Source organism: Emydura macquarii, unplaced genomic scaffold (assembly GCF_026122565.2).
Source record: "Emydura macquarii macquarii isolate MOO-44397 ecotype Brisbane River unplaced genomic scaffold, CSIRO-AGI_Emac_v2 contig_18, whole genome shotgun sequence".
NCBI classification, from domain to species: Eukaryota; Metazoa; Chordata; order Testudines; family Chelidae; genus Emydura; species Emydura macquarii.
This window is the reverse complement of record NW_027130155.1, coordinates 4,588,098-4,615,081: the sequence shown is the minus strand read 5'-3', so window position 1 is coordinate 4,615,081 and position 26,984 is coordinate 4,588,098. Positions and strand designations below refer to the sequence as shown.

General features: G+C 37.3%; 1 protein-coding gene across 9 annotated transcripts in view; it reads left to right on the top strand.

Moving 5' to 3' along the window:
* Window positions 1–26,984, top strand: part of MBNL1 (muscleblind like splicing regulator 1) — a 288,655-nt gene that overhangs the window by 144,201 nt on the left and 117,470 nt on the right. For 3 of the 9 annotated variants that reach the window (XM_067550238.1, XM_067550444.1, XM_067550309.1), the window contains one exon: window positions 4,594–5,543. The exons of 4 other annotated variants lie outside the window; for them this stretch is intronic. In XM_067550238.1, coding sequence (XP_067406339.1) covers window positions 5,370–5,543 — 174 coding nt within the window. In that variant the 5' untranslated portion in view covers window positions 4,594–5,369. Of the gene's footprint in view, window positions 1–3,796; window positions 4,457–4,593; window positions 5,544–26,984 lie in introns of those variants that run through there. 2 more of the 9 variants (XM_067550379.1, XM_067550608.1) reach the window with 2 other exon arrangements.

Genomic DNA, 26,984 nt, shown 5'->3' with positions numbered 1-26,984 from the left:
TTGCAGTCCATGTAGTCCTTTGGTATTTGAAAGTTCACAGAATGATGCTGCCTTGGATATTTTCATTGGACCAGAAAGTACCAAGAGAATTTCACATTTGGGGGGAGGGGGGAGGGAATAGCTTGGAAGGGTTGGTAAACATATTTTTGTGCTGTGTACCCCCCAGCTTGGTTAGTGGAGACATTCAACACACAAATCTGGCCTTAATTTGTCCTGGTTTTGCTTTGCAGATTATTTTTAAGGCTGACTCTGAGGGCTATATTTTCAAAAATATTCATTAAATTCCACCCAAAATAATTTGTGCATAAACATGTAATTGTGCAGATAAAATGTGCATTTATACTGGTAATATTTGGCATTTGTATAACGCCATCGTTCAGAAGATTTACGAACATTAATGCATTAAGTCTCATAATTCCTCTATGAGATGCGGAAGTATTATTACTCTCATTTTATCTATGGTAAGCTGAAGAACATCAATGGGTTGTATAACATGGACTTCAATCAGGCCAGTATTTCACCCAGGGACTTTATTGTAAGTGGTTTGCTCAAAATCACACAAAAAGTTCATTACAAGACTAGGAATAAAATACACATCTCCTAATTCCTGGCCCTGTGCTTTCGCTGCAAGACTATCATTCTTTCATTATTTGTGTGTGCAAAACTGTACTTTCCTGTGCAAATAGCCATTTGCATGAGTGATTGCCCATTCTTCATGCATAAATGTATATATTTCCTGCACATTTACCAACTTGCGTGTGTTATATTTCCAGGGGGACAGCTTAAGCAAGTAGTTTTGAAAATATCCTTAGTCCCTTTATAGTATGACACAAATAGTATATCAGCTGATGCTCTGATACACCTCAGTATTTAGGCACAAATAGTTTTATTATGGGGGTATTATGTTAAACTGACAAAAGCAGGAAAATTCATAGCCCTATGTCACATCTTTCATATAACTGACGGGGTGCTTGTCAACTGGATCTATATCATCTTGGCTCAAGCATTTTTACTTTTACTCCCACATGTGATACTGAGAATGAAATGCCTCTGATGAAATATCACCCATAAAATATTATGCTCTTCCATATAAGACTATCATAACATGATGAAACACTTGCAAATCAGTTGTCGGCAATGGGTTTGCAAATGGATAAAGCAATACCATGTCAACTTGGTTAGGGCCAAATTCATCTACTATAAAGCTGGGATAAACAAATTGGGAAATATCCTCGACATATGTTATGATCCAGATTTTCAAAACCTGGCCTCCTTTTTTGCACCCTCAAGATCTGATTGGAAATAATTGCAGGCACAGTGTTGCATTCAGGGTTATTTGTCCCTGAATTTTAGTTCAGTTGGACATCTGAATATCTACTGTGCGCACAAAAAAGGTACCTAGATGGGTTTGGGGTATAACACATTGCAAGTCTGCAGTGTAGATATATCTTAAATGAAAATTATGCCTACAGATAATTGTGCCTAAAATTGTTTGCATATTTCCAGTTACTTATACAAAATAGGAGGTTTCATTAAGAATGCACTGAAAAGCAAGCCCTATATAATTGATTTTATGGGGTATATCTTCTAGTCTCTAGTTCAGTTTTATTCCCCCTTTATTTTGTTTTAAGCACACCAAAATAAACTACTCAACCACCAACACACGATGTCCCTTATTGCTTTGCAACCATGCTAAACTGACACGCGCAATTTTCAGAGTTCCATTTCTGCTGATGTTGACAGTGATGCTACTGTAGAAAGAGAAAATACAGAAGTCTGTTTATGGAAGTATAGCACTAGAAGCATAGAAGTGTGCAGTTCTGTCATCTAAATGAGTTTGGACAAGTGCCGGATGTGTTAGAGTTCATGCTGCAAGAGAAATTATTGTAGAATTGTATAATTTGCAGGACCCTGTTTTGTCCTACGTCTCATTAAGTCATTTGAGGATCAGCTGAGTGGTTCTTGTTCACTATGTTGAGGTTCAGATTGAATAGGACTGGGGGCAGGGCCCCACTTAGGAACTCACTTCCTGAAGATGTCAGTTGAGGGCTTTCTGAAGATGTTTTCAGGACTTCCATATTTAGGTTTGTTTTTTCATGGTCATTTTAACTTCCTCTGTTTCTGTATCGCCTGATTTGAGAAGGGCAGAAAGTCCAGTTTATTAATCAAATTATTTTTATGTTCAGCATTGAAGTGTCTTTTTCAGAGATTGACATTATAGAAATTACTTACATGCATAAAATATTATCTGCCATCTTGGATTTGCTTCTGAGAAGCAACTCCTAACGTCCATTTTTCAGACTTTAAAAGCTTAGTTTTCTAATGCAAAACTCGTTTAGCATGGACATAAGGTAAAGTGGACAAACTGAATTTTTCCTCAGTGGTTCTCATTTTGCTGGCCAGCAGAGTATAAAGGAACAAACAAACAAACTGCTGAGTTACCATATTAGCATTTGAAAGCTGACAGTTGTATATGTACCGTAACGCTGTTTTGTAATGTCTTGCAATATGCAGATTTTTATTAATGATATGGCAGCCTATAAAACAAACTCAGACAATAACAAATATAGTCTTATGTCACTGGAAGCTTTGTTGTCTGTTTAAGCGGTAATATTCTTGTAATAAATAACTTTAGGTCAGGGGTTCTCAAACTTTTTTTGTGGGACCCCCTTTGAAAATATTTCAGGCTGTGACAACTTCCCCCTTAAAAAGTGACCCCCCATGCCACACCGCCTTTACTTCTGTGCTGCTGCTGGGAGTGGCACTGCTTTCAGAGCTGGGCACCCGGCCAGCGGCTCTTTGGCCACCCAGCTCTGAACGGCTCAGGCTCTCAGCCCCTGCACATTGCTGACAGCCAGAGTCCCGGCACGCATGAGGGCTAACAGCTCATGACCGCCCTGAGAGGTCATGACCCCTGCTATAGGTTTATTCCCTGTAGAACTCAGCAGTCATTTGAGTACAGTAGAACCTCAGAGTTAGGAACACCAGAGTTACGTACTGACTGTAAAGAGAAAATTTAAAAAACAAAATTTGACGAGGTAAGGAAACTATTTCCCTGCTTGTTTCATTTAAATTAAGAAGGTTGAAAAGCAGCATTTTTCTTCTCCATACTAAACTTTCAAAGCTCTATTAAGTCAATGTTCAATTGTAAACTTTTGAAAGAACAGCCATAACGTTTTGTGCAGAGTTCTGATCATTTCAGAGTTACAAACAACCTCCGTTCCGTAGGTGTTCGTAACTTGAGGTTTTACTGTACATAAGCATTTCATAGCCTTCAGTATAAACTTTTGTCTTTAAAAGAAGCCATAACGCAGTCCTGGGAAATAAATATATTCCATTTATATTAAATATATATTCCATTTATACTATGCTTGAAACGGTTAAACATCCAGAAATAAAGTTATGAATTTTAATGTTTTTGTCTATTGCAAGACATGCTGCAATTTTGATTTTATGAATAATAACAATGATGATAAAACCATCGCATTATTCTGCCAAAGAATGTCATTTCTGTAATAAGGAAAAGTTAGCTGTTTCCACAAAGATGCCATTTTAATATATGCTCCTCTGAGGTGCCGAGTCAGAGGCGTACTCATAAAGCTAAGGCCAGCAGGCACCATCAGCTCATGCCACCACTTCGGTTCAGACAACTGTCATTCTGTAGTGCACCATGCTGCTTAAATCACATTCCCTGATTAATATTTAATGTTACTGTGATGGAATCACTTTCTCCCCTGAGGTTAACTTACGTTTTGCCAGACATCCTGACAACACTGCAGTTCTTTTATTCCCCGTACGACCTGGGCTTTTCCTTGAGAAAGGTCAGAATAAAGGGAGCTTTTGTTCATATCTAGCCTGCCGGTGATATATTGACAAAGTGTCTGCTGGCTGAATGGAATAGTTTTACAGTATTAAACAAGTGCTGATTTCTGTGGAGAGGCAGGACTTATGGTTTAGAAGGAAGTGAATTGGTAGGTCAGGAGAATGTACCATTTGTGAACTCCCCCTTTCCTTTTATATTCATGTGTCTGATACAGTAGACTGTACGCTGGCTGAGCTCAAGGCAGAGAGAAAGCAGCTTGAAAGTGATCTGCAGTTTGAACGCTTGCTTTTTCTGTAGGGATTTTAGAGGCGCTTGTGCTTGTGTTGGAAGCTGTTTTAAAACTAACATGGTTTAATCCACTAACTGCATGTTGGGTAAATTCAAAACCCACATGCTCGTCCTCTTGCAGTGGAATAAGTCACATCTGATGGACATTTTCTGTGCTTATAGCATAGTAATGAACGTCTGACAGGCGCGACCTTTCATAAGACAGCCCACACTATTGGCTTTCTGCCCAGAATATTGCTGCAACACTATCTGTGATTGGTTATCTCCCTATCATGCATTGCTTCACAAGGGAAAACGGCCCCTTTTTTAATAAATCTACGATGGCTGGCTGCAATATGCTACACTGTAAGTATTTTGTGTGAAAGAAACAGATAGACTATAATTCTGCATAGTAGTCTAGGAGCACATGGCCAGGCTGTAATGCTGTGGGACCTCGGTGGAATGCTGCTTGGTAAATTTTAACGTATTTGTTTTTTCTACAGGTTGGTACTAAGAAGTGCCTTTCCTGACGTCTCTGCTGCTTGGAACCGCTTCTAGAGCAGTCTCTGCTTTTTGCCTTGCTTGCTGCCAGCTAGACTGCGACGACAGCACATCCACCCTCCACCTCTAGCCCAGACACCCCCATTTCTACTTATAATCAAGAGAAAAGCTCTAAGTATCAGGCATTGTCTTAGGCTGCTTTAGTATAAAAAATAAGTTTGCTGAAAAAGTAAGATATCTTCTGCCAGAAAATCAAGGAGAGAAAAAAAATTTCTCGATTGTTGCTCTAAACTGCTGCATCTGTCTATGCCAAACTAATCAATACCGATTGCACCACAAAACCCAATTGCAAATTCAGCTGTGTTGGAGATTACCTTTCAGACAACTTTACTGAAAGCAGCTTGGAAATTCTGTGTCAAAGGGTCTGCCACGTTTTCATGCTTGCATTTTGGGCTCCAAATTGGCACTCAGAATGGTTTACTGAGAGCACAAGGCTAGTTTCAGGCCACACTTTTTAACATTCATCTGACTTTTACGCACCTAGCATTTCTTTAAGTACAAAATTTCTTTCAATTAGCAGTTTCATGCTGTGAATTTCTAGTTGGAAACCTTTTCTTTGATATTGTGACAACACAATTTTACATGTACTTTTAAAGTAGGGAGTGGGGGAAAAAAGTATTTTGGAGGTGACATTTTCATCATTTCCAATCTATCAGTTTGGCTGGCTGTTTGTTTGTTTGTTTCACTGAAAATTTTAACTACCTGTAAAAATCTAAACATGGCTGTTAGTGTCACACCGATTCGGGACACAAAATGGCTAACACTGGAAGTGTGTAGAGAGTTCCAAAGAGGGACTTGCTCACGACCAGACACGGAATGTAAATTTGCACATCCATCGAAAAGCTGCCAAGTTGAAAATGGACGAGTAATCGCCTGCTTTGATTCATTGAAAGTGAGTAAATATTATATTCTTTTCAAGGATAAATAGTTAATGAATGAAGCAGTTATAATCGGCGGAATCGTAGAGTCTCGGAGATACGGATTGCTGTCTGTGCTAGTCTGGAGATTTATGGCTTTTTTTATTGCTGATTTGTTGGTTTGTTTTTCTCGAGGGATGGGGAAGAGGAGAATAAGGGGGAAATCATTGTAACAGAGTTCAGGCTGTCTGGAATTGGTGTGGTTACAGTTACTAGTTCCTTAACCATAAATTGTTGTTGATCTGTAGCTGGTGTAAAAAGCAGTGTATATTTCGGTTAGAAATAGCAAAGTCACAGTAAAGATGCTTTAAAACAAACAAATAAATAAATAAAACAGACTGGAAATGCAAAGCATATCTTCTAAATGATAATTTGTTGCTGTCTTGTAACTGCATGTGGATTGTTGCTGTCTCTGAACAGTAGGCAGAACATTTGAGATGAGTATTATCCTTAAGAAATTAACATAGCCACTCCTGAAAGCATATTTTTTTCATCTTTTGGACTTTCCTGATTTTTTCCTTCCTTCTTAAAATGCAATTATTTAATGAAAGGAGTGATGCATTCCTTGGAAAACTTAACTGTTAGCCAGGTGTCTCCAGTCATGCAAGGATGACTATAACAGAGAATTTACAGACTTAACTGCCACTTCCAAAAAAGTATATACTAAATAAGCTGGGTAAAGTATAGGACTGGTATTTTCAATTCTCTCTAGTTTTGGGAAGTCTGTTGTGAAACATACAAATTTCCAGCTCCTTCTCTTCATTCTTTATTAATTAAATAATCCTAGACTTTAAATAGCCAGACTGCAACTTAATATAGCACACAGTCATAAATCAGAGGCTGGTAGAAAAATTATCTTGCTTTTTTTTCTCTAGAATATAATATTGCTGCTCTTAGGGCCAAATCCCAGGAAACGGAGCAAAACCTGAATATATGGGCTTTGCTGTGCACAAACACGTCGTAGGCTGATGGAGGGAATGTTCTCCTTAGCGAGCTACTGTAGGTTGATTGTATGGCCAGATCATGGTCACAGCTATAGCAGGGCAGGAAATGGCTTTCCCATCCCACCAAAAATTACAAGATTTAAATTACAAAGATTTCAATCAGTTTTCCTATCCTGAAAATGGAACAAAAGGTCAAAAATCTTGAAAATTTCTATGATCCAATAATTCAAAAAAATGGGGTTCAGATCAATTAAGCATTTCATGTAAATACATTTGAAACCTTTTGTTTTGACTGTGGCCTTTTTAATGTAAAAACTGCTTTGTTTTTTCCTATAGCTAAAATTTTGGGATGAAAATTAATTGTGATCTGGCAAACAGGAATTTATCATTTCTAAAATTTCAAAGTAAAATATTTTGAAAATTTCTAACTTTTTTCCCAAAATGTTTTCATGTTGAGAAATTTGTTAGAATTGCCCATGAAAAGTTTAGCTTTTAATGAATCAGCATTTCCCAATGGAAAATATTTCATCAAAAAATTCCCAACCAGCCCTAATCACAGCTTCAGGGTATCTGGGCAGCAAGGGATACAGCATGCGGCTTCCTCTTTGTGGTGGTCTTGATCTAATGCATATGCTCTGTGCATGGACTTAGACCCTGCCACCATGCTGAGCCAGCTCTGTTTTCTGCACTTGTGGTGAGCTGTGAAGATCTATTATTATTTTGTAATAATATCTATAATGTAGCTTAGATATTTGATATTCAAGCTTAGCTCATGAAATGCTTCCATATAAAAGAACTTAAGAATTAGAATTCATTTATTATTAGAACACTGTAACCAGCTACAACATCAACACAGTTTAATTCCCTAGCTAATTGTTTCTATTCATTTGACTGCCTAAAGCTTCACATACACTCCTGGGTTGCTCTACTAGTCTTGCGTTTAAAAAAGAAAATTTAAAATACGTCAGGTTCAGAAAAAATGTAAAAAGGTTAAAAATGAGACACCAGCGTTCATTAAAAACAAATTATCTTGAAAACCTTAACATGATTCACAATAGGAAGCTTCCTCCAAGCCCATTATAAATCGGCATTGCCACCAGAGAACTGTGACTTCAGGTTACAGAAACGCGTTAAAACTTTCATGCTCAAGGCAGAAGTCAGCACAGAGGAAGTGTGTTACAGGGGATAAGGCGTAGGACTTGAAATCAGGAGGCTATTCTATTCCAGGCTGTGTCACTGACTTATTATGTTGGGCAAGTCTCTTCACCTCAGTTACCCTTTCTTTGTAAATTAGATAATTATCTCTTTTGTAAAGAGCCATGAGATCCAGTGGTGAAAAGGACTAAGTATTATATGACTGTGTTATCGTTTCAAAATGCTAGGTAGTGATTATTCCTTGTGACCATGTGGAGTCGTTAGAGTGAAGTGGGTTGTAAATTGGGGCAGCATTTGTTCCTGATATTCTTTTACCCTTGGAAAACATACTGCTTAATAGTTATATGTTTACATCTGTTAACACCAAAAGGCTTGCTGTGGCCCAAATTGTCACTTCTTGCCCTGGTCAAAGCGTTGTGCTGGAGGACTCTGCAGGTGTCAGATGAAATTCTCCTTTCTGCAAGCTGCAGAGCACCAGTTCAGTATCTCTGTGGCCATTATTACAATCTACGACAGTAGACCAAACTGCATTACTAAACTCGCATATAGTGTAATCTGTCTAGTATGTGTTTTATAAGCACATAGTGGAGATATGGCTAAATTAGATTATTCAGAGAACTGCATGAAAATCCCTTTGGTAGTTTAAAAACGAAACATATTTCTTTACTGAATTCCCTGCCCAACTCAACTAGCTGCAAAACACCTGCATTTTTTGTGTTTCCTGGACGAAAAAAGGCATTGATTATTTTGTTGTGTTCCCCCTCCCTAGTCACACTTATTTATCATGTGGACTTTTTAAACAGGTATAGTAAAAAGTGATATCAGATTTGTGTGTCTATTTATTCCGACTTCCTGCTTTTAGTTAATAAGTTAAATATGATATCTAAACAAAGATTGACTTTTTTATATGGAGTGCTTTTCAGAAAGTAAACCACATACTCTATATCCAGAATTAAAAAGTTTAAATAGTTTAATTTACACTTAGCATTCTTACTCTTTACTAACACCTCATTGTCTTTAAAAGCTGACTATAAAACCATTAATCTTTAAATACTTATAGAATCGTTAATCACCTTCTCAATGCATATAATAATTTATTATTATTATTACTATTTGAATAGCCCATGTTACATATTGAAAGTAAGTCAGATCTTTAGAGCTGTGGAGTCTTGTTATCAAATTGGTAATAAATCTCTAATTCATATGGTTTTAAAAAAATCAACTGACAAGTACAGTAATGTTTTAAAATCTTGTAGCTTTCTAGCTTCTGTGATAAAATGTGTGCTAGATACTGCAGAATGCTTGCAGTGCCTGTCTAGTATGCCTATTTCAGCACAAGGTGGACAGAGCCATGTGCTTTTCTATATTTAGAACATTAGACATGCAAAGCAAATACTTTCAACTAGGACACCATGAAATGGCAGTACTCTTCCACTGTGCTGTTTCAGACTTTAGCCACACTCCCAGGTGCCTTACATTTAATATAATGGAGAAGAGTTTCTGGCTGCAAGAGGAAAATGCAGTTCATTATAAGAAGTAAAAATATTGAGGAAATTGTTCATTTATATAAGGGAAAATCATCTCTGAGTTGTGCCTTTTGAGTTTAGACAAAAATGAGTCTGTTCTGATAAATGAAAATGATTGATGTCTAAATCTGTGGGTAAGAGAGAGTAGGGAGCCAGTCCTGAGAATGTTCTCATTGGTGTCATGCGACTGCTTATGTTAGTAAGCACTTCTCACATTTGCCACACCGCTTTCAGGAGTTGGGGCTTAGAGTATCAGTCTCCAGTTTAGGAAACATTCATTGTATGCAGTGAGTGTTGGTTCACCTACATTTCTTGTTAAGGCAAACTCCCATTGATTTCAATGGACTGAGTAAGCACTGCAGGATTTGGGCCAAATAAAGATTATCCTTTTAATGCTGATGTTCACCACAGAAGCTATTGCTTTGCTGATAAATCTTTGGTCTCTTACGCTTATAGCATATCCAAGATCTGCTATCTCATATCCAATTTCTATAGCCTGATGGGATATAAAATGGGTTTGGACCTAAATTTGCCTTCAGGAGGTGCAAAGTCATGAGGAATCATACCCCCTTGTGAATACATTTATTTTTTTTCTTTTTTAAATCATTTTCAGTAAAAGTTAGATGCTAAAAAGTTCAGATACTTTTGCAATGTTTATAATCTGTACAGAATTTTAATAGTATAGTTTTGCATACGAGATCTATAGATTACACAGTATTTTAATGCTTAAAATTACACTCCCTTGTAAAGTCACCTCTTCTGCAATATGAAACTCTGACTCTTCATAAATTCACAGCAAAATTCCCCTTTTTATTGAGGAGCTTCAAAATATTAGAGGTAATATTTTGATCTTGTAAAATATATTCATTCATTATGGATTAATCTGGGAGAATCTCAATTCCCCGTATCTGAGAGATGGAATTATTAATTATGCATATCATCACTCTCGGTCTCCTCAAATTAAAAAGAAAACAGCACTTCTGGGGCCTGATTTTTGCGCTGGATTTCACCAGTATAAACTCACAGAATCAGTTCCTTATTTACTTATTTCAGTATAACATACAGAGAGAGAGAGAGGGAGAACGTCATTGTGAAATATATCAACAAAAATTTTGTCAGCTGATACAGTGAGAATACAGATCGTTGACCACTTCTCATGGAATTACAGAAAAAAATCTTAATTATAAGTAACTTTTTAGCAGATTATTTATTAGTGCACTTTATCAATCCTTTGGTTTTACTGAATCAGAAAGGTAACAGTAACAATAATATTCGGAGGTAAGCTGTGATTCATAGGTTAGTCTTTAAAACATAGAATACACAACATTTCCAAAGAAACTCATAGTGACAACCCTTAAAATATTTTTGAAAATGTAAACAAAATTCAGCTTCATAAGGCAGGCCTTACAGTTGCCATATAGGAGATAGTTACACATTTCTTTGCTTTCTTCAGTATATGTCTGCCAATGGCCTACACTCCTATGGCAGAGGGGGGAGGGGGGAAGGGAAACCAAAACCAGTAAATGAAGTGGAAAAATGGGGACAGCCATTGGTCTAAAAGGGAAATAAGCCACTTAAAAAAGCACACATAAAAGTTTCACTGTGGGAATATCAATGGCATTCAGAAAGCTTACCAGCTAACCCAGACATTAAAGAGTTACAGCTCAGTAAGGCATGTTTCATATTAAATAGTTAAACTCTACATCTGCAGGAAGAAATGTAAAAAAAAAAAAAAAATTGCAATAACATATACACTGTTCATTTATAGAGAATCTAAATAGAAACTCTGAACAGATGAAGATATAGTAGTAAAGGGGAAAAACTTGCTCATCTGAGAGAACTGAAAAAGACAAAATAAAAATAAATAAAACCTTTTGACAGGAAAAGTTTACCTACATTAACTTGTATCCAAAGTTAAATCTTCAAATGAGGGATCAGGAGCAGCCTTTAAAGCGTCCACCCTGAACCAAAATTTCTGCTTTTTCTACATTTCTAAATACAAATCAGCCTGGTTTCCAAAGTTCACTCTTAATTTTGCTGGACACAACAAATTACATGAGGAATAACATTTTAGATGGATTGTTCAACTTCAGAGAAGCAATAACATCTCTTCGTGAGGACTGAAGAATAATAAAGCTAGAAGTAAGGCTAGAACTCAATTGTAGCAGTAGCAAACATCAAGGAAGTGTAGTACCTTTTGCATTTCCTCTCAGCTGGAGAGGAAAGACAGCAGTTCTCAGTTCTCAAAGGTAGTCAATCTTCTTGGAGTAAAGAAGGCTTCCTTGGAAAGCAATTGGTTTATTCATGAGAATCCTGGAAGTTTCCTCTGCTTCTTCTGCCCTTAAGTCACTTTCAAAGTGGGGGGAAAAAGAGAAAAAAATAAAATTAAAGAGGACAGCGCCTCAGAAGCATGTCTGTGTTCCAGTCCTGCTGGTAAAAACAACAAGAATCCTGTAGCACTTTAAAGACTAACAAATTTAATTTCTGCAGGCATAAGCTTTCGTGGGCTGTAACTCACTTCGTCAGATGCTAGTGCCACTCTTACTTTTAAAGAGGATTAGAACACATAAGAGCTCAACAACTATACAAGTTTTTCACAAATGCTAATTGTTTAATTGTTTCAGTTGCTTTACTTAATATATTGAATATAGTTCTCTTTCCTCATCTAGTAGAATTTTGTCATAATGTCCGTGGGAAATGAATTGATGGTCTCAAGTTCTTAATGGACATGTGTCTGCCTCACTGAAGCCAGGTACCAGGGTCATGCTAATTAGCAAGCTTATTGGCAGTCTCAGCAGAGAGGCCAAAGGACTGAATGCTCCTAAAGATGGAACTGACCTTTAAAAGAAGCACATTGACAGGGTGGTGTGTGGAAGTTTTCACAGCTAGTAAGTAACTGTACTGGACATGGTTTGTGGATAAATAAGGCACTTCAATCTTCTATGCTATGAATCCAGCTCCTTTCACCAGCACTATATTTACGTAAATTAAATACATTTAAAGAACAAAATTAACAAGATATTCTATTACACAAACTCATATTTTTGCTTTTGTATGGACTTGTACAACACCGTTTATTTTCACAGAAAATTATAGTCATGGCAATAGAGAAATCTGTGTGCATTGTTAACATGAAGAATATTTGGCAAAACCATCTTCACTGGGGAATTTCTAAATGGTGAATTCAGTTTAATAGTATCATAGCAATGGATTTGTAGTTGAAAGCAGGTCCTCCGGTATTGGGCCAGGCCAACTCAAACGTATAAAAGAAGGGAAAATCTGATTAAAAAATTATTAAAGTGTCAGTATAACTGAGACATAGCTACTGCATTAATAGCAGCAGTATTTCTGATTAACATATTTAATTGTCTTGGCAGCTCAGAATTAAGGTTAAATCAACATTAAACTTAATTTTAATTGGTGTGATAATGTCATCAGTATACAAAGCCTCTGATTTTTGTCTAATGGGAAAAATAAGGGAGCAGTGGGAAAAGAAACTGGAGTGTTGGCAGTGCTGTTGGTCCCCCAAAGAGCCATTGCATCATGCAGTTATACTGGAAGCCACCCCCAAAAGCTCATAATTTACTTTAACTAACTGTCTGTTAGTAGTCCTCAGTCAGTCAGAACTTCTGTTGGGTTAACGAGTCAGTGGGAGTTTTGCTTTAGTAATAATTTGCATGTGCTGACCTGACTGCCTTTTGTCTGAGCAAGATCTGTTCGATCAATTATTATCCCTTTGATATTGGGAGGTAGGATTTCCCAGCATGCTATGCGGTGGCAAAATTCATTGGCACCAACATGGGAACTCCCAAGCTGCTGGTGCCAAGGGGTAAAACTGATAGCTGGAACCTGATCCCAGAGAAATAGAATTATTTTAAATTTGTGCTGAGTCTTGGGATACAATGCTGTTTTGCCAGTGCAACATACCAAATATATTGGAGTGGTAAAGAGGCTCTGTTTTCACATCCTTTATTTTTCATCATAAAGTTGCAATATAAATTTTTTCTGTCCTTAGTGAGAATGTTAAACTAAGTGTACTCTTTGCCAGCAGTTAAATCTGGCACTTTTAATCTGTAAAATATATCAAATATTGTTTTTGAAGCACAGTGTGTCACAAAGTTTCCTGTGATGCCAGAGGTGGTATTGATATTCTGATTGGTGTCATTATTGGTAATTGAAGGAGTTTACTTAAAATATTTAGACAAGGTATCTCTTTGAGCAACACAGAATGTCTGCAGGGGCTAGTTGTGCTAATGGCTATGAAGTATTATATAGACTTTAAGGGTCTGAGCCATTTGAAATCCATGAAAAGAGACCCTTTAGCTTCTGTAGCCTTTGGCTCAGGACTTAATTTATTAAGAGTCAAGAAAAAATGATAAGGAGAATAACTATTTGAAAAATGTCAATTGTTTGGGAAGGCCACACTATTAACTTGAAGTCAGTGGGATGACTCATATTTAAAATTAAGCACACACAAGTATTTGCAGGACTGGGGACTAAGTTTGTAAAAAGGGAAAGGCATATTGATAAAATGGTATTTTATTTAACTGGTCATTTTGTACTCTGTGAGTACAATATGTACCATAATAAAGAAAGTAAGTAAAGTAAATCAATTTATTCATGTCTGAATATTGGTGACATCACAGCAGAAGTTGTGGAAGCCTTCACAATCAAAGTTATCAAAAGAGCAAAACTCAGCATCTGACCTTCCAGTGATCTGCCACACACCATCCATCCATCCATCCATCTCTTTGCTGGTCATCCTCTACTTGTAGACCCTCCACCATTTCTTCCGTAATAACTTTCTCAAGGTTATTTCCATCTTTATGCCTAATGTGACCAAAGTACATAAGTTTGCATCTGTTGATTTTTGACATCAGGGTCTGCTTCTCTTCAGTAATACTTTTAAGAGAGTTGTTCATCTTTTTTTCCATCCAGGAGATATATAAGAGTCTTAGACAGCACCACATTTCAAAAGCTTCAGTTTTCTTTTTACCAACAGCATTAACTTCTAATGATTCACATCCATAAATTGCTATGAAAAAAATTAGGCTTTTCACCACTTGCACCTTTATACATTTTGGCATGCCACGGTTTTTCTACACTTTCTCAAAGGAGGCCGCAACCAAGTGAGCCGTCCCTAGTCTTCTACCAATTTCTTTGGAACAGCCTTGTTGACTGGATATATATGATTCCAGATAATTAAATTCAGCTATTGCCTCTACAGCTTGTCCTTTAATCATGTTATCCATTGCATCCTGTTTTAGTCATGTCAATATACATGCATTGTCTTTTCACATTCAGGAATAGTCTTTATTCCTCACTAGCTGCTTTTGCAGACTCCATCGTTTGTTGCATTGCTTCAGTGGGAAAGAACAGTGTCTCATCAAAATATCTGACATTGGTTAAGAGATGTCTATCAGTGGAAATACAATGTGCCATAGTGGTGGCTTTAAATTTTTCCCCTCAGCTCTCTCTCTGCCTTTGATGGAATTGTTGTCAAATGGGTCCAGCCCAGAGCTCTAAGGAAGCCAAAAATACCCTGAGGTTTTAACTTTTAGTAATCGTAGGCTACATCTACACTGTGATCTAGGTATGAGATTCCCAGCTTGTGTACACATACTCTCACAAGCTCTCACTGAGCTAGCATTAGAATAAACAGTAGTATGGCCTTGGTAATACAAGCAGCAGCAGTGGAAGCCTGCTGCATGCAAACCCGCCTGAACCCCATGGGTATGTACTCAGCACAGCTAAGCCATGCTGCTACTATCGCAGCTGCACTATTTAGACTCATGCTGGCTCTCAGCTGAGAGCTAGCATGAGTATGTGTTCATGAGCTGGGAATTACATCCCTTCCTCATAGTGTAGAAACAGCTTTACTTACTGTTTCTGCGGTTCCCTGGGTATACAGACTTCCCCACCATCCTCTTCTCTGCCCAAAAGGGACTGCTTCAAAACAGAAAAGACAGCATCATCAATTTTAAAAGTAATTAAATATACTTGTTAAACTGGTGGTTTTCAAACTTTTTGCATTGGCTGACCCCTTTCACACAGCAAGCTTGTGAATGCACCCCCTCTATAAATTAAAAACACATTTTTTATATGTAACGCTATTTTAAATGCTAAATTTATAACCCTATTGTTTAAAATGAATTTACCTTTTCTCAACGTTTTTAAATTGACTAAAACACATTTTTATTGAATTACTGTTATAAGCAGAAAAGTTTTTTTTTTTAAATAGTTAGTTTAATACTGGGGGGTGAGAAGAAACATCAATAATGCTTTTCACAGCAGACTTACTGTGCGACAGGCGCTGCCTTCAGAGCTGGATGGCCGGAGAGTGGTGGCTACTAGCCAGATGCCCAGCTCTGAAGGTAGCACCGCCGCCAGCAGCAGTCAGAACTGCAGAAGTAAGGGTGGTAATGCCATACCATGCCACCCTTACTTCTTTGACCTTTGTGCTCGGAGGGGTGGCTACAGGAGGGCTAAGGCAAATTTTGGGGTGGCTATCACCCCTGCGAATTTTGGGGTGGCTATCGCCCCTTCCCCCCCAGCACCTCTCCTGCTTGTGTGTATGACTGTTAAAATATAAATTACTTCCTTTCTGCCGATCAGATTGTGTTCAGATTGGTCTGCGGTTTAATGCAGCTCTTCAGTTGCTGAACAAACAAGCCCTCTAATATTGTCTCAGTCCCACCTTTTTAGTCTCAAGATAACAAACCTGCGCGCATGATACTATAATCCCCAGGGTCCAGTTTCCTTAAAGAAAGTGCTGATAATACAAATATATATATTTTGTTTAGGAACAACAGATTGCTGCATTATACGTTTACAAATACATTTTCAAGTAAATACACTACATTGCGACAGAAAGGTGTGTGTAATTTTCGAAAACACTAGATTTAAATTATATATTTTATAGCAGTTGCTCTCTGTTTTGTGCACGTACTCATGACCCCTAAGTTTGAGAACTCCTGTGTTAAACAGTGTTAGGCAAAATCACTTTGACTGAATTTTGATGTGTGTATTATACCATGTTATGGAAAACTTTAACAGGTGCCTGTATGTCAAAGTGTATAATAAATGCAGTTATTCCATACACAATGTATTTATGCTACTAATGTATCTCCTATACATAGTGTATACTATAATATACCTGATACAACATATTTGTGCTGTGAATCTGTTTTCTGATTTTTGGTACAATAAAAACAATCTGTGTTGTTGCTGTGCTCAAAAAAGGCTAAAAAGCCCATTCCAATTAGATCTTTCAGAGACTGAATGGCCTCTCACAGGGTTTGCAATGCACAGAAGCCTGACATATTTTTAGCTGTGTATAAAATAGCTACTAGTATAATGGTGGCAACTCAGGCAAACATTTGGGCCCCATTCCATAATATGAGAACAAGAGAAGACTCATTTAATTTAAAACTTAAATTTAAAATGCATGAAAGAAATGACTCTCTTATAAGATGTATTCTATATTTGTGGGACTCACTGTTATTGTTGAGACAAATAGATTTAATTTAAAAAAATTAGACACTTAGGACCCATTTCTCTTCTACCCCAGAACAGAATTCAGCCCTTACTATATCAGTTGTTACTAGTTCAGAGTAAATTACACAGAGAGAAACAAGGCAAATTAAAGTTTGAAAAGCTTCTTGGCTTTTCTATCACTTTCAATTTTCTGCATACGCACTGATATAATCAGTATTTAGAACCAGCTTGTGATGGACAAATTACATTTGTAATTCAGTTTTTGTGTTAGCGAATATTCAAAAGGTAATCTGCATTCAGATATTACTGCTTGTCCAATACTCTGTTATAATCTTCCCTATATTGAAATGAGTCAGGTGAAATCTCCCATATTTAAGCAATTACTATAATTGAACAGAAACATAACAGGGGCTGGGAAAAAATCCTTGTCTTGTAAAAATGAATGATTCAAGTGGCCAAATATAAACTAGGCCTCCTGAACATTGCAGGAAACAAAGGAATCTGATCCTTCTTATTTATTACCTTTTATTTATTTATTTTTAGTGTTAATTGCTCACTGTTAGTATACATGGTGCTCTACAGAACATAAAAGGAGATACTCCCTCTTTATAATCAGCTCTGATAATGCACTTCTTATACATGGACACTGGAGTCCAATCTCAAAGTGCTACATATTTTTATTAAAAAATACAAATTCCTTTCTTTGGTGGAACATTGGTGAATCATTTGTTTATTTAAAGATGGTCGTTCGAAGCCCCCGAGGCTCAAGTTCCAAACATAAAGAGCTGCATGGGAGAGAATGTGAAGAAGAGAATGTGTGGTAGGTTTTAGAGAGAGATTTATAAGGTCAGCTTGAGTGGGGAATTGGGAGGAAATGTGAGGAGAGATGTATGCAGGGGCAGAGTACCCAGGGCCTTAATGGTGAGTACAGGAAATCTTAGTTTAATTTGGGAGGCAAGATGCTAATGAAGGGAATTCAGAGAGAGAAATAACAAATTCAGAGCAATGGGAGAGGAAAATTATTTCAGCAGAAACATCTCAGCTGGGATGAGCTGAGATCTGGACAGGCCTGAAAGAAAGGTTTTAGTTGTCAAAGTGAGAGAGAATCAATGTATGCACAAGATTCTTAGGGGACGGAATTATTTTAAGTAGCTCCCATGAACCTTATCTTCTTAATTGGTAGGATTATGTGTTAAGACATTTCCTCTTGCAAGGGAAAAGAAATTGAGACAAAACTCCAAGAAAGTAACTGAATCACTTTCATCTTTTACATTTAGGGCCCTGTTAAGAGTTATCTGCGTTTGTGTAAAATACCTTTTGTTGGTTTAGCCTGAAACTGCATCCCTTTTGTCAAGTTAAGTGGAATCCAGTTAAACTAAAGGGTAGCTCAGAGGAACTCATGATGTGATTTATTGGTTAGAGATAGTTCTCATATTAATAAGCTTTTATTGCACCAAGATCAATGTATATGTAACAACAGACTGGTAATACATGACCAAAAAAAATTTAGGTACAGTGCAACTACAGGTCAAATGTGTAGACCTTTTTTGGTTACTGAACCAATACAAAAAATGCAGTTTAAAGACCTTAAACAACTGGTTTCAGCTAAAAGACAGGCTTCTCTTAAAACAGTTATAAATAATGGCAGAACTGCATCCAGATTGTAAGGTGAATTCCGGCTTTTCATTACTTTGGAATGCAGAGAAAAATAGCTATTCTTTTTGTGGTGATGACACCAAAATCATCATTTGAACAGTGCTGAATGGTGTTTGCAGTTGCTGGAAAAAAAGGAGTTAAAAGTTTTAGGCTTATCTTTTCCAGCAAGGTTATTCCCAGGTTGCACAATAGAGCCTAGTGCACGTTCCTGGTATCTTTGTTAATTATACTGATGCAAAAACAGGAGTTATTTGTGTTTTAAGCAGGGTGGATTGAACAACATTTGTCACATGAAAATAACAAATTTGAGGAAGGAAATTTAACATTTAAGAAGAATGAAGATTAAAGACATCTACAATTATAACAGAGACAAGAATTCCCTTTTTAATGTACACAAACATTAAATAAATCTGAGGGCTACAAATTCAGATAGAATATAACTAAATAGTTAAGAAAATCAATGTACTCACCATGGAATTAATTTAGGGATTATTTCAGAAGAATACAGGAAAAAGTCATTATTGGATGGCCGAAGTGAAAAACTGCACCAAAAGACAGACAGGATAGTGGGATATATCATCAGAGTTCTGGAATAAAGATCAAAATAGTGTTTATTGAGCCTGGTTGAACTCAGTCTCAAATGTTGTATTTAGCTTAGATCAATTCTTAGAGGATCTGAAGGATAGTATTGCTCTGAAAGGTTGCTGTGTCAGACAGCAACATGAGACAGTCAGTGCAGGTTTGAAAAATGTTTGTTATCAATATATCTTGCATTTGAAGATGATGATCTGGTTCTCACAAAAGAACAGCAGAAATTGAGGTAAACTGATTAAAAATAGTTGAATGAATCAGGAGTCGATAAAGCAGAATGTAGTGAACTGTGCAGATGGTTACAAAAATGAAAGGACCCACTTTAAAACCTAGTAAATTTTTAAAAAAAGGGAATTTAGATAGAAAGTTCACTCATACTATAATAAATATATGTAGCCCAGTTTTGCCCCTATTGAAATCAATAGTACTTTTGCCATTGAGTTTAATAAGAGAAGGATCAGACTGCATAGCATAAATTAGTATATAAAACCAGTGAAGCAGATTAAATGTATGAATTTAAGAGACAGTTAGACATTTGTATGAATAAAGAAATGGCAGAAGGGTACAGTGACAAAATAGAGAGAGGAGGCCAAGGTTGTACATTTATAGGGGATAGGAGGGGGTTGCCAACCAAATGCGTAGTAAAAGTATTTTTGTCTTTAGAATACAGTAGCTGACAAACATAAAAAATACCATTCTGAGAACTTGCATACCTGCTTTTTCTGGTACTATTACTTTTCTTTTTTTAGAAATTGACTTGCTCAGTTTATGAGATCAGAGACTAGTCTGTGTGAGACTTCACTTGAAAATTATCTTCCTTTGGTATTAACTGTGAAGCAAATTTAAGTTGTACACGTGGTCAGATTAGTTCTGTTACATGTTTTGTTTTCAGAAACCTTAAAGTGATTCATGCTACTTTGCAGATTTATCTGTCCTCCAAGTGCAATTTTCAGAGAGAGATCTATGGATATATTTAATCAGTTAGAGACGGTTGTAAAGGACCAGGCAATTCTTTGGCCACGAGTCACAGATGACAGCGCCACATACTGCTAGCCAGCACTGCTGGGAGATATGAGCTAAAGTAGCTATGAGTAATTAAACCATTTTAATGGGAGCGGTTTAAGAGTGAGTCATGAGACAAATGTACCAAAGGATAATTTGTATGCAGCATTCATCAGTTCCTTTTTTAAAAACTTCTGTATGTTACTCTGTAGTATGCAAATGATGACTTCAAATAAAAGATGAGAAAAAAACTGTTTTATATCTAATCTGGGTCTAAAATACTCCTTGAAATGACGTTCCAGAACCAGATTCTCTGCTGGTGTAAACTGGCATGGCTCCTTTGGTGTCAGTGAAGCTAAGTGTATTTACATTAGCTCAGGATCACATGCACAATTCTTAATATCAGATGTGATATAAAAACACATTTTGAAAACCAAAAGGTATAAATCTCTCTTCAGTTTGAATGGGAGCTAATTTGGACTATAAATGGTTCCAATTTTGAATTTATTGCAAAAAATCTTAAATTAATATGACTTCAGTTATCCAATAATTTAGATTACCTTACATTCTCTGATATTCAAAACAGGGGCACGTCATATATATTTGTTAGTTAACATGAAAATTCTTTTAATTATATGATCCTTGATTATCCAAATTTAGGGTCTGATCTAGAGTGCTGGGCAATGGAAGTTGTTGGTTAATACTCATATTACAGTAGTGCCAAAAAGTCTCAATCAGGATCAGGGCTCCATTGTGCTACATGTTATACAAACCTAAAGAGACAGTACTTTTCCCAAATAATCTGCAACCTAAGGATTCCAGTCCGGCAAACACTTACACATGAGAGTAAATTTACTCAGGTGAGTAGTCTCATTGAAGTCGTCAATTAATGAATTCAGTGGGATTGCTCACATATATGAAATTAATCATCTGCACGAATGTTTGCAGGATGGGGGTGGACCTGGGTTATTTAGATGAACAAAATTGGGTGATAAATAGTTTTCTTTAAAAAAAAAAAAATCTGCACAGAAGATGTCATTTACAGTTGCTTTGCATAGAACATTGAATGTACTAGCTCTCTGTCATGTCCTGTTTTCGGCATCTTTACAAATAAAAAAAATATATATCTTATTATGTTCATTGCAAAATAAATTCAACTAATTTTCCTTAAATCTGGATTTCTGTAACTTTTTATACATTAACTTACTCACTCTTCAGAGCAGTCCATAAGAGAGGCCTCTTTAATTTTATTCCAGAATGCAAAAGAAAGATTTGGAGATGCTTATAGTCCTTAACTGAGCCCCTGTTGGAGATGACTAAAATACTGATGTTCTGATATCAGCACCCCCCCTTGTGTGTGTTCCAACAATTTTCAATAAAAGCAGACAAAATGAATATATTTTGATATTGGATGAGACATAAGATGCAGGGGAAGAGGGAACTGATGTGAAAGCTATGGGAATCACTTGGAAACCAGAGCAATCTGCACGCTCATCAGTTAGCAGTTCTTTGCAAATATATTTTCACTGCACTCCTTGTAGGAAAATACAATCAAACTGGAAGCTGTACATCATCTAAAATCAGATGTTTTGCCTCATAAAAATGACTGGGTTAATTCTTTAAAAAAATCCTCTAGAAGGAATTTTTTCTGCAATAGCTGCAGGCAGACAAAATGATGACTTTTCCTTTTCTCCACATTTTCCTGGGTCACAGTGGGTTCATGTGCCTTTTCATTCCATGGTGCTAGATTTTCCCATCAAATCATCTTCTCTTCACTTTCCATGATTTAGCAACAGAAGGACTGACAGTCTGCAGGCTGAATACTAGTTCAGGGCTTGTATATGAACTTGGCCTGGAAGAGCAAAAACTTCCATGGGAGGTTCGATGTCGAATCATCTCTGCAAGCTCTGCTGCCTTTGGAAGATATCAGCACAGCCTAAAAGTTTTGTCTTTAAAAAGGGTAAAAGCCTGGCTATTTCTGTGTGTAAAAGGGGAGAGTATAGGACAGATGTTGAGCACATCCTCCACTTCCAAGCAAAGCACTGAAGAGGGAACCACCGGATAGGGATTTAGCCCTGGTTAGTGAAAGCTGGATCCAGATCAGATAGTGCAAGCGAGCAGACGTAAGTGGGGGATCAGGAGTGTGAGCAGACCAGGGAAAGACAACTGTCCGTCTATGTTGGGCAGAGGGCTGAGACAGTAGAAGGCAGCTGATTCAGAACCATTGCTACTGCTGAAGATGTAAGAATAATAATACCTAGCTTTTACATAGCGCTTTTACGGATGTGGAAATTGAGTTATATGCAGGTGAAATAACTTGCCAAGTTTGCCTGGCAAGTAACTACTATTATACAGGGCCTTCAATGAGCTGAATCACCAACACAACACACGTGCGCACATCCATCCAATCCATCCATCTAAAATGTGGTATTCCATGCTCACATCCTACCTGTACCTGATTGTGCTTCTTCCTCTGAAGTGACCTAGTTGTTCAAATAAGTCTACTGGCTGCTTCATCTGCCCTCAGCAGCAGGATCATGGGGTAACCACGCAGTATCCTTCCATGTGTTTTATATTCCTTACCACTCTCTGTACCACGGAGGGGGAGGATGCCTGCAGAATTTTGCCCTAGCCATTAAATGTTTCTCTAAAGGTCACTGGGGTGAATAGGATTGATGAAGTACAGTACTGCAAGTAAAGTTTGTATATAATCCTGAGCAATTTGTAAATAAGAAGCTGTCCTAATGTCTCAAGCCTGCACATTTTCTCAGTTTTTGATAAATTCAGTTCCGAATGGAACAAAAGGAGAGTATTTACTGCGCTGCTTTTAGCTGAGAACATTTCGCTATTCAAGTACCTATCCGTAGTCGTCGTTGTTGTAGTACTCATTGCATTCCAAGTATTCTACTATAGCATAGATAAAAGTATAGTATAGTATATATCAGTATTACAGACTGATTCTACTCCCCTTTGAGTTATAGTGAATCTCAGAATTGATCTCAATGGGAGCAAGAGCACATTAATTATCTAATGACTTCTCACCATAGAACTGTGTAGTAGGTTATTATTGTTAACTCCATTTGACTGAAGGAGAAACTGAGGGTTAGAGGTGAAGTGACTTGCCCAAAGCCACAGAGTGGGTCATTGTTAGAGCTGTGAATAGAAATCAGGAATTACTGGGACCTGGGCCTGTGCTCAAACCACTAGGTCAGATGTCAGTTTTTAGTCCTTTCACTTTTTTGAATCACAGTTAGTCATTTGTGCACAGAGGGAGAAGGATTTGTGGAATACAAAGCCCACAAAACTTGTGTGTGTTACATTCTCCAGTGTATTGTACTTCCGTCTGTGAAAACTGCAGTCATGCATAAAGTTAGTTCCTGGTGCCCTGGGACAGCCTTCATTCTAATTAAAGCAAACAGATGTTTGCCACTCCATATCCCATGCAAATCCTGCAACTCTGTTTCCAGCAGTAAGACTAAAGTGGAAAAACAACTCATTGTTAAATCCTCTCCTCCCCTGTAGTAACAGGAGTGGAAAGGGAAGCAGCTCATGATCTGATTTCTCTTTTTCCAGTCCTGTGAGACCATGTACTTTCTTGTGGCCCTGCATATAGTAAGGATGATCCTGGTGCGGATTTAAGAGATGAAGAAGCTATTGTAATGGTCCTTTTGCACTGATATGGTTTAGGGTTTGCTGATGTTTCCATTATCAGCTCTTGTTTTCGGGGTATTGCATTTTAATTTTGTCATGAAAATGATCCTGTGTGGCAATGAGTTTGCAGGCATTTTTCTTTATTATACTGGGGAGTACTGGGGAAGGAATACTGTGCAGAGAAGTAAAGGATCCTGGACATCATCTGAAGTATCTTGAAGTCAGTGGGATTAAGAACATAAGAATGGCTGTGCTGGTCAGACCAATGATTCATCCAGCCCAGTATCTGGTCTTTCAACAGTGGCCAGTGTAATATGCCTCAGAAGGAATTAACAATACAGGGCAGATATTGAGTGATCTATCCCGTCGTGCAGTCCCACTTCTGTCAGTTAGACATTTAGGGACAACCATAGCATGGGTCCCTGACCATCTTGGCTAATAACCATTAATGGACCTATCCCCCATGAGCGTATCTAATTGTTTTTTTTAACACAATTATACCTTTGCCTTCGACATCCCCTAGCAACAAGTTCCACAGGTAGGCTGTGCATTGTGAGAAATTGTACTTTCTTACGTTTGTTTTTAAAACTGCTGCCTATTAATTTCATTGGGTGACTGCTGTTTTTTGTATTGTGTGAAAGGGTAAATAACACTTCCCTATTCACTTTCTTCACAGCGTTCATGATTTTATAAACCTTTTAATATTCCCCCTTAATCATCACTTTTCTAAGATGAATAGTCTCAGTCTTTGTCATCTCTCTCATATGGAAACTGTCATTTTTGTTGCCCTTCTCTGTACCTTTTCCAATTCTAATATCTCTTCTGAGATGACGCAACCAGAACTGCATGCAGTATTTAAGGTGTGGGTGTACCATGGATTTATATAGTGACATTATATTTTCTATTTTATTATCTCACATTTCCTAATGGTTCTTAACATTGTCAGCTCTTTTGACTACTGCTGCTCATTGAGCAGATGTTTTCAGAGAACTATCCACAATGACTCCAAGATCTCTTTCTCGAGTTGGGACAGCTAATTTATAAACCATTGTTTTGTATGTATAATTTGGAAAACATAATCTCATGTGCATTACTTTGCATTTATCAACACTGAATTTCATCTGCCATTTGATTGCTTAGTCACCCAGTTTTGTGAAATCATTTTGTAAATTTTCATAGTCAACTTCGGACACTTAACTATCTTGAGCAATTTAGAATCATATGAAAACTTTGCCATCTCACTGTTTTTCCCGTTTTCCAGATCATTTATTAATATGTTGAACAACACTGTTCCCAGTACAGGTCCTTGGTGGACCTGGCTTCCTTCCACTTTCCATTATGAAAACTGACTCTTTATTCCTACCCTTTGTTTCCTATTTTTTCATCAGTTACTGATCCCTGAGAGAACCTTCCCCTTGCTCCATGTCTGCTTACTTTGCTTAAGAGTTGTTGGTGTGGGTCCTTGTCAAATGCTTTCTGAAAGTCCTTTCTGTTAGTTTTTGTGTCTTTTGCTAGTTGCTTTTCAGATTCTTTTTTGGCCTGACTAATTATACTTGAGTTGTCAGAGTTTATGCTCCTTTCTATTTTCCTCAGTAGGATTTGCCTTGCAATTTTTAAAGGCTGCATTTTTGCCTCTAACCACCTCTTTTATTCTGCTGTTTAGCCATGACAGCTATTTTTTTGTCCTCTTGCTGTGTTTTCTTTTTTGTTTGTTTGGGGTATACATTTAGATTGTGACTGTATTATGGTGTTTTTATATAGTTTCCATGCCTCTTGCAGGCATTTAACTCTTGAGACCATTTCTTTAACTTCCATTTAAGTAGCTTCCTCTTTTTTGGATAGATCCCTTTTTGAAGTTAAATGCTACTGTGTTGGGTTTGTTTGGTATTTTCCCCCATACAGGGATGTATATTTAATTACATTATGGTCAAAGAGCTATGTTCACCTCTTGGACCAGATTCCCATTGGCTTCAAAGAGAGGTTTTGGTCACATAAGGGAAAAAGGGAGAGGTTACACATGAGACAAGGAACTACAGATTTGTGGGGAAGTGAAAGAACATGGGGTAGAGGATAAGGGGAAGAGGGAGATGATTGATTCCCTTTTTTCAGAAAGAGACTAGATGTAGTGCAAAGTATTTGAGATATAAGAAAGGAGCTAAAAGTTGAAAGCACTAATATTGAAAAAGATGGAAAGGAAAAGAGTTGATCACAGGAGGAAAAAATGTAAAAGGATGGATTTGGAGAGAAAGCAGCTATTTAACAAAGTTTGAAAGATATTGAGGGGAAAATTGCTGTGTTACAAATTTTGAAGAGAGAAGGAAGAAAGAGAGGAGAGAACAAAATGTGGAGACTCATTCAGAACTAAAATTCTTCAAGGTAATTCAATAGTTAGATATCATTTGTAAAGCTATTACTTCCTTAACTGACTTGAAAAGGTGGTATATTGAATTTTGGACATTGTCTCCTCATTTTTCACATTCCCAACAATTAGGAAGTTCAGAAAGATGGCTATACCTAATAGCTAGCTGACATGGATGCTGATGTGCTTTCAAGTAACTCTGAAGACAAAACTAGTGATTATATTGATAGGTGATGGAGAGTAGCTATGTGCCCAGTTTTACTTAGTTAAACATGTCCATTCTCCTCACTTTGTGCAAAGTTTGTATCCACCTGATTGGTCCATAACACCATTTGATTTAAGCGTCGGAGAAACTGAAAATACTAAGGAGGATTTAGTTTTGTACTTACTGCTGCATTTACTTGTTGGAATATATTTGTATGCCAACTGAAATAAAACCATATGAAAATTATTTCAGAAATGCTTAGTCTAATATTGCTCAGTTATTTCTGCTATTTTTAAAAATATGTAAATACCTGAATGATAACACTTAAAATCCGGCTCCTGCATATCTATAGCAATTTTTCATTATAAGAGTTTCTGCTAAGCATTTTCAATATGCATAGTAATAGGAAACAATAAGTAATTCAGGTCTATGGGATAAGTTTTACGGGGTCACATCCTCAGTTGGTGTAAATTGTCATAGCTTCATTGACTTCAGAGTGATTTCTTAAAGTCCACTGTCTTAATAGCTTCAGCGATTCAATTGATTTGAAGTCAGTGTGTCAGGAATCGGTGCCTGCGGTGCCAGTCTCTGGGCAACCCAATGAATGCAGCTGGCCTGTGGTAGGCTCTCTGATTGGCTACATTGCCTGGTTGGTTGGAAAAGTCAGCACAATGGCTCTTCAGCTGAGCAGGAGCAATAGCTCAGAGGCTGCTCAAAGCATTTGCCCATGGCTGTAATAGTTCCTCTGCCTGCTTGTTTCCATGCTGCTCCTGTCTTGGAACTGGCCCTGCTCTTGCCTTGCCTCACTCCAGATAATCTGGTCCTCAGCT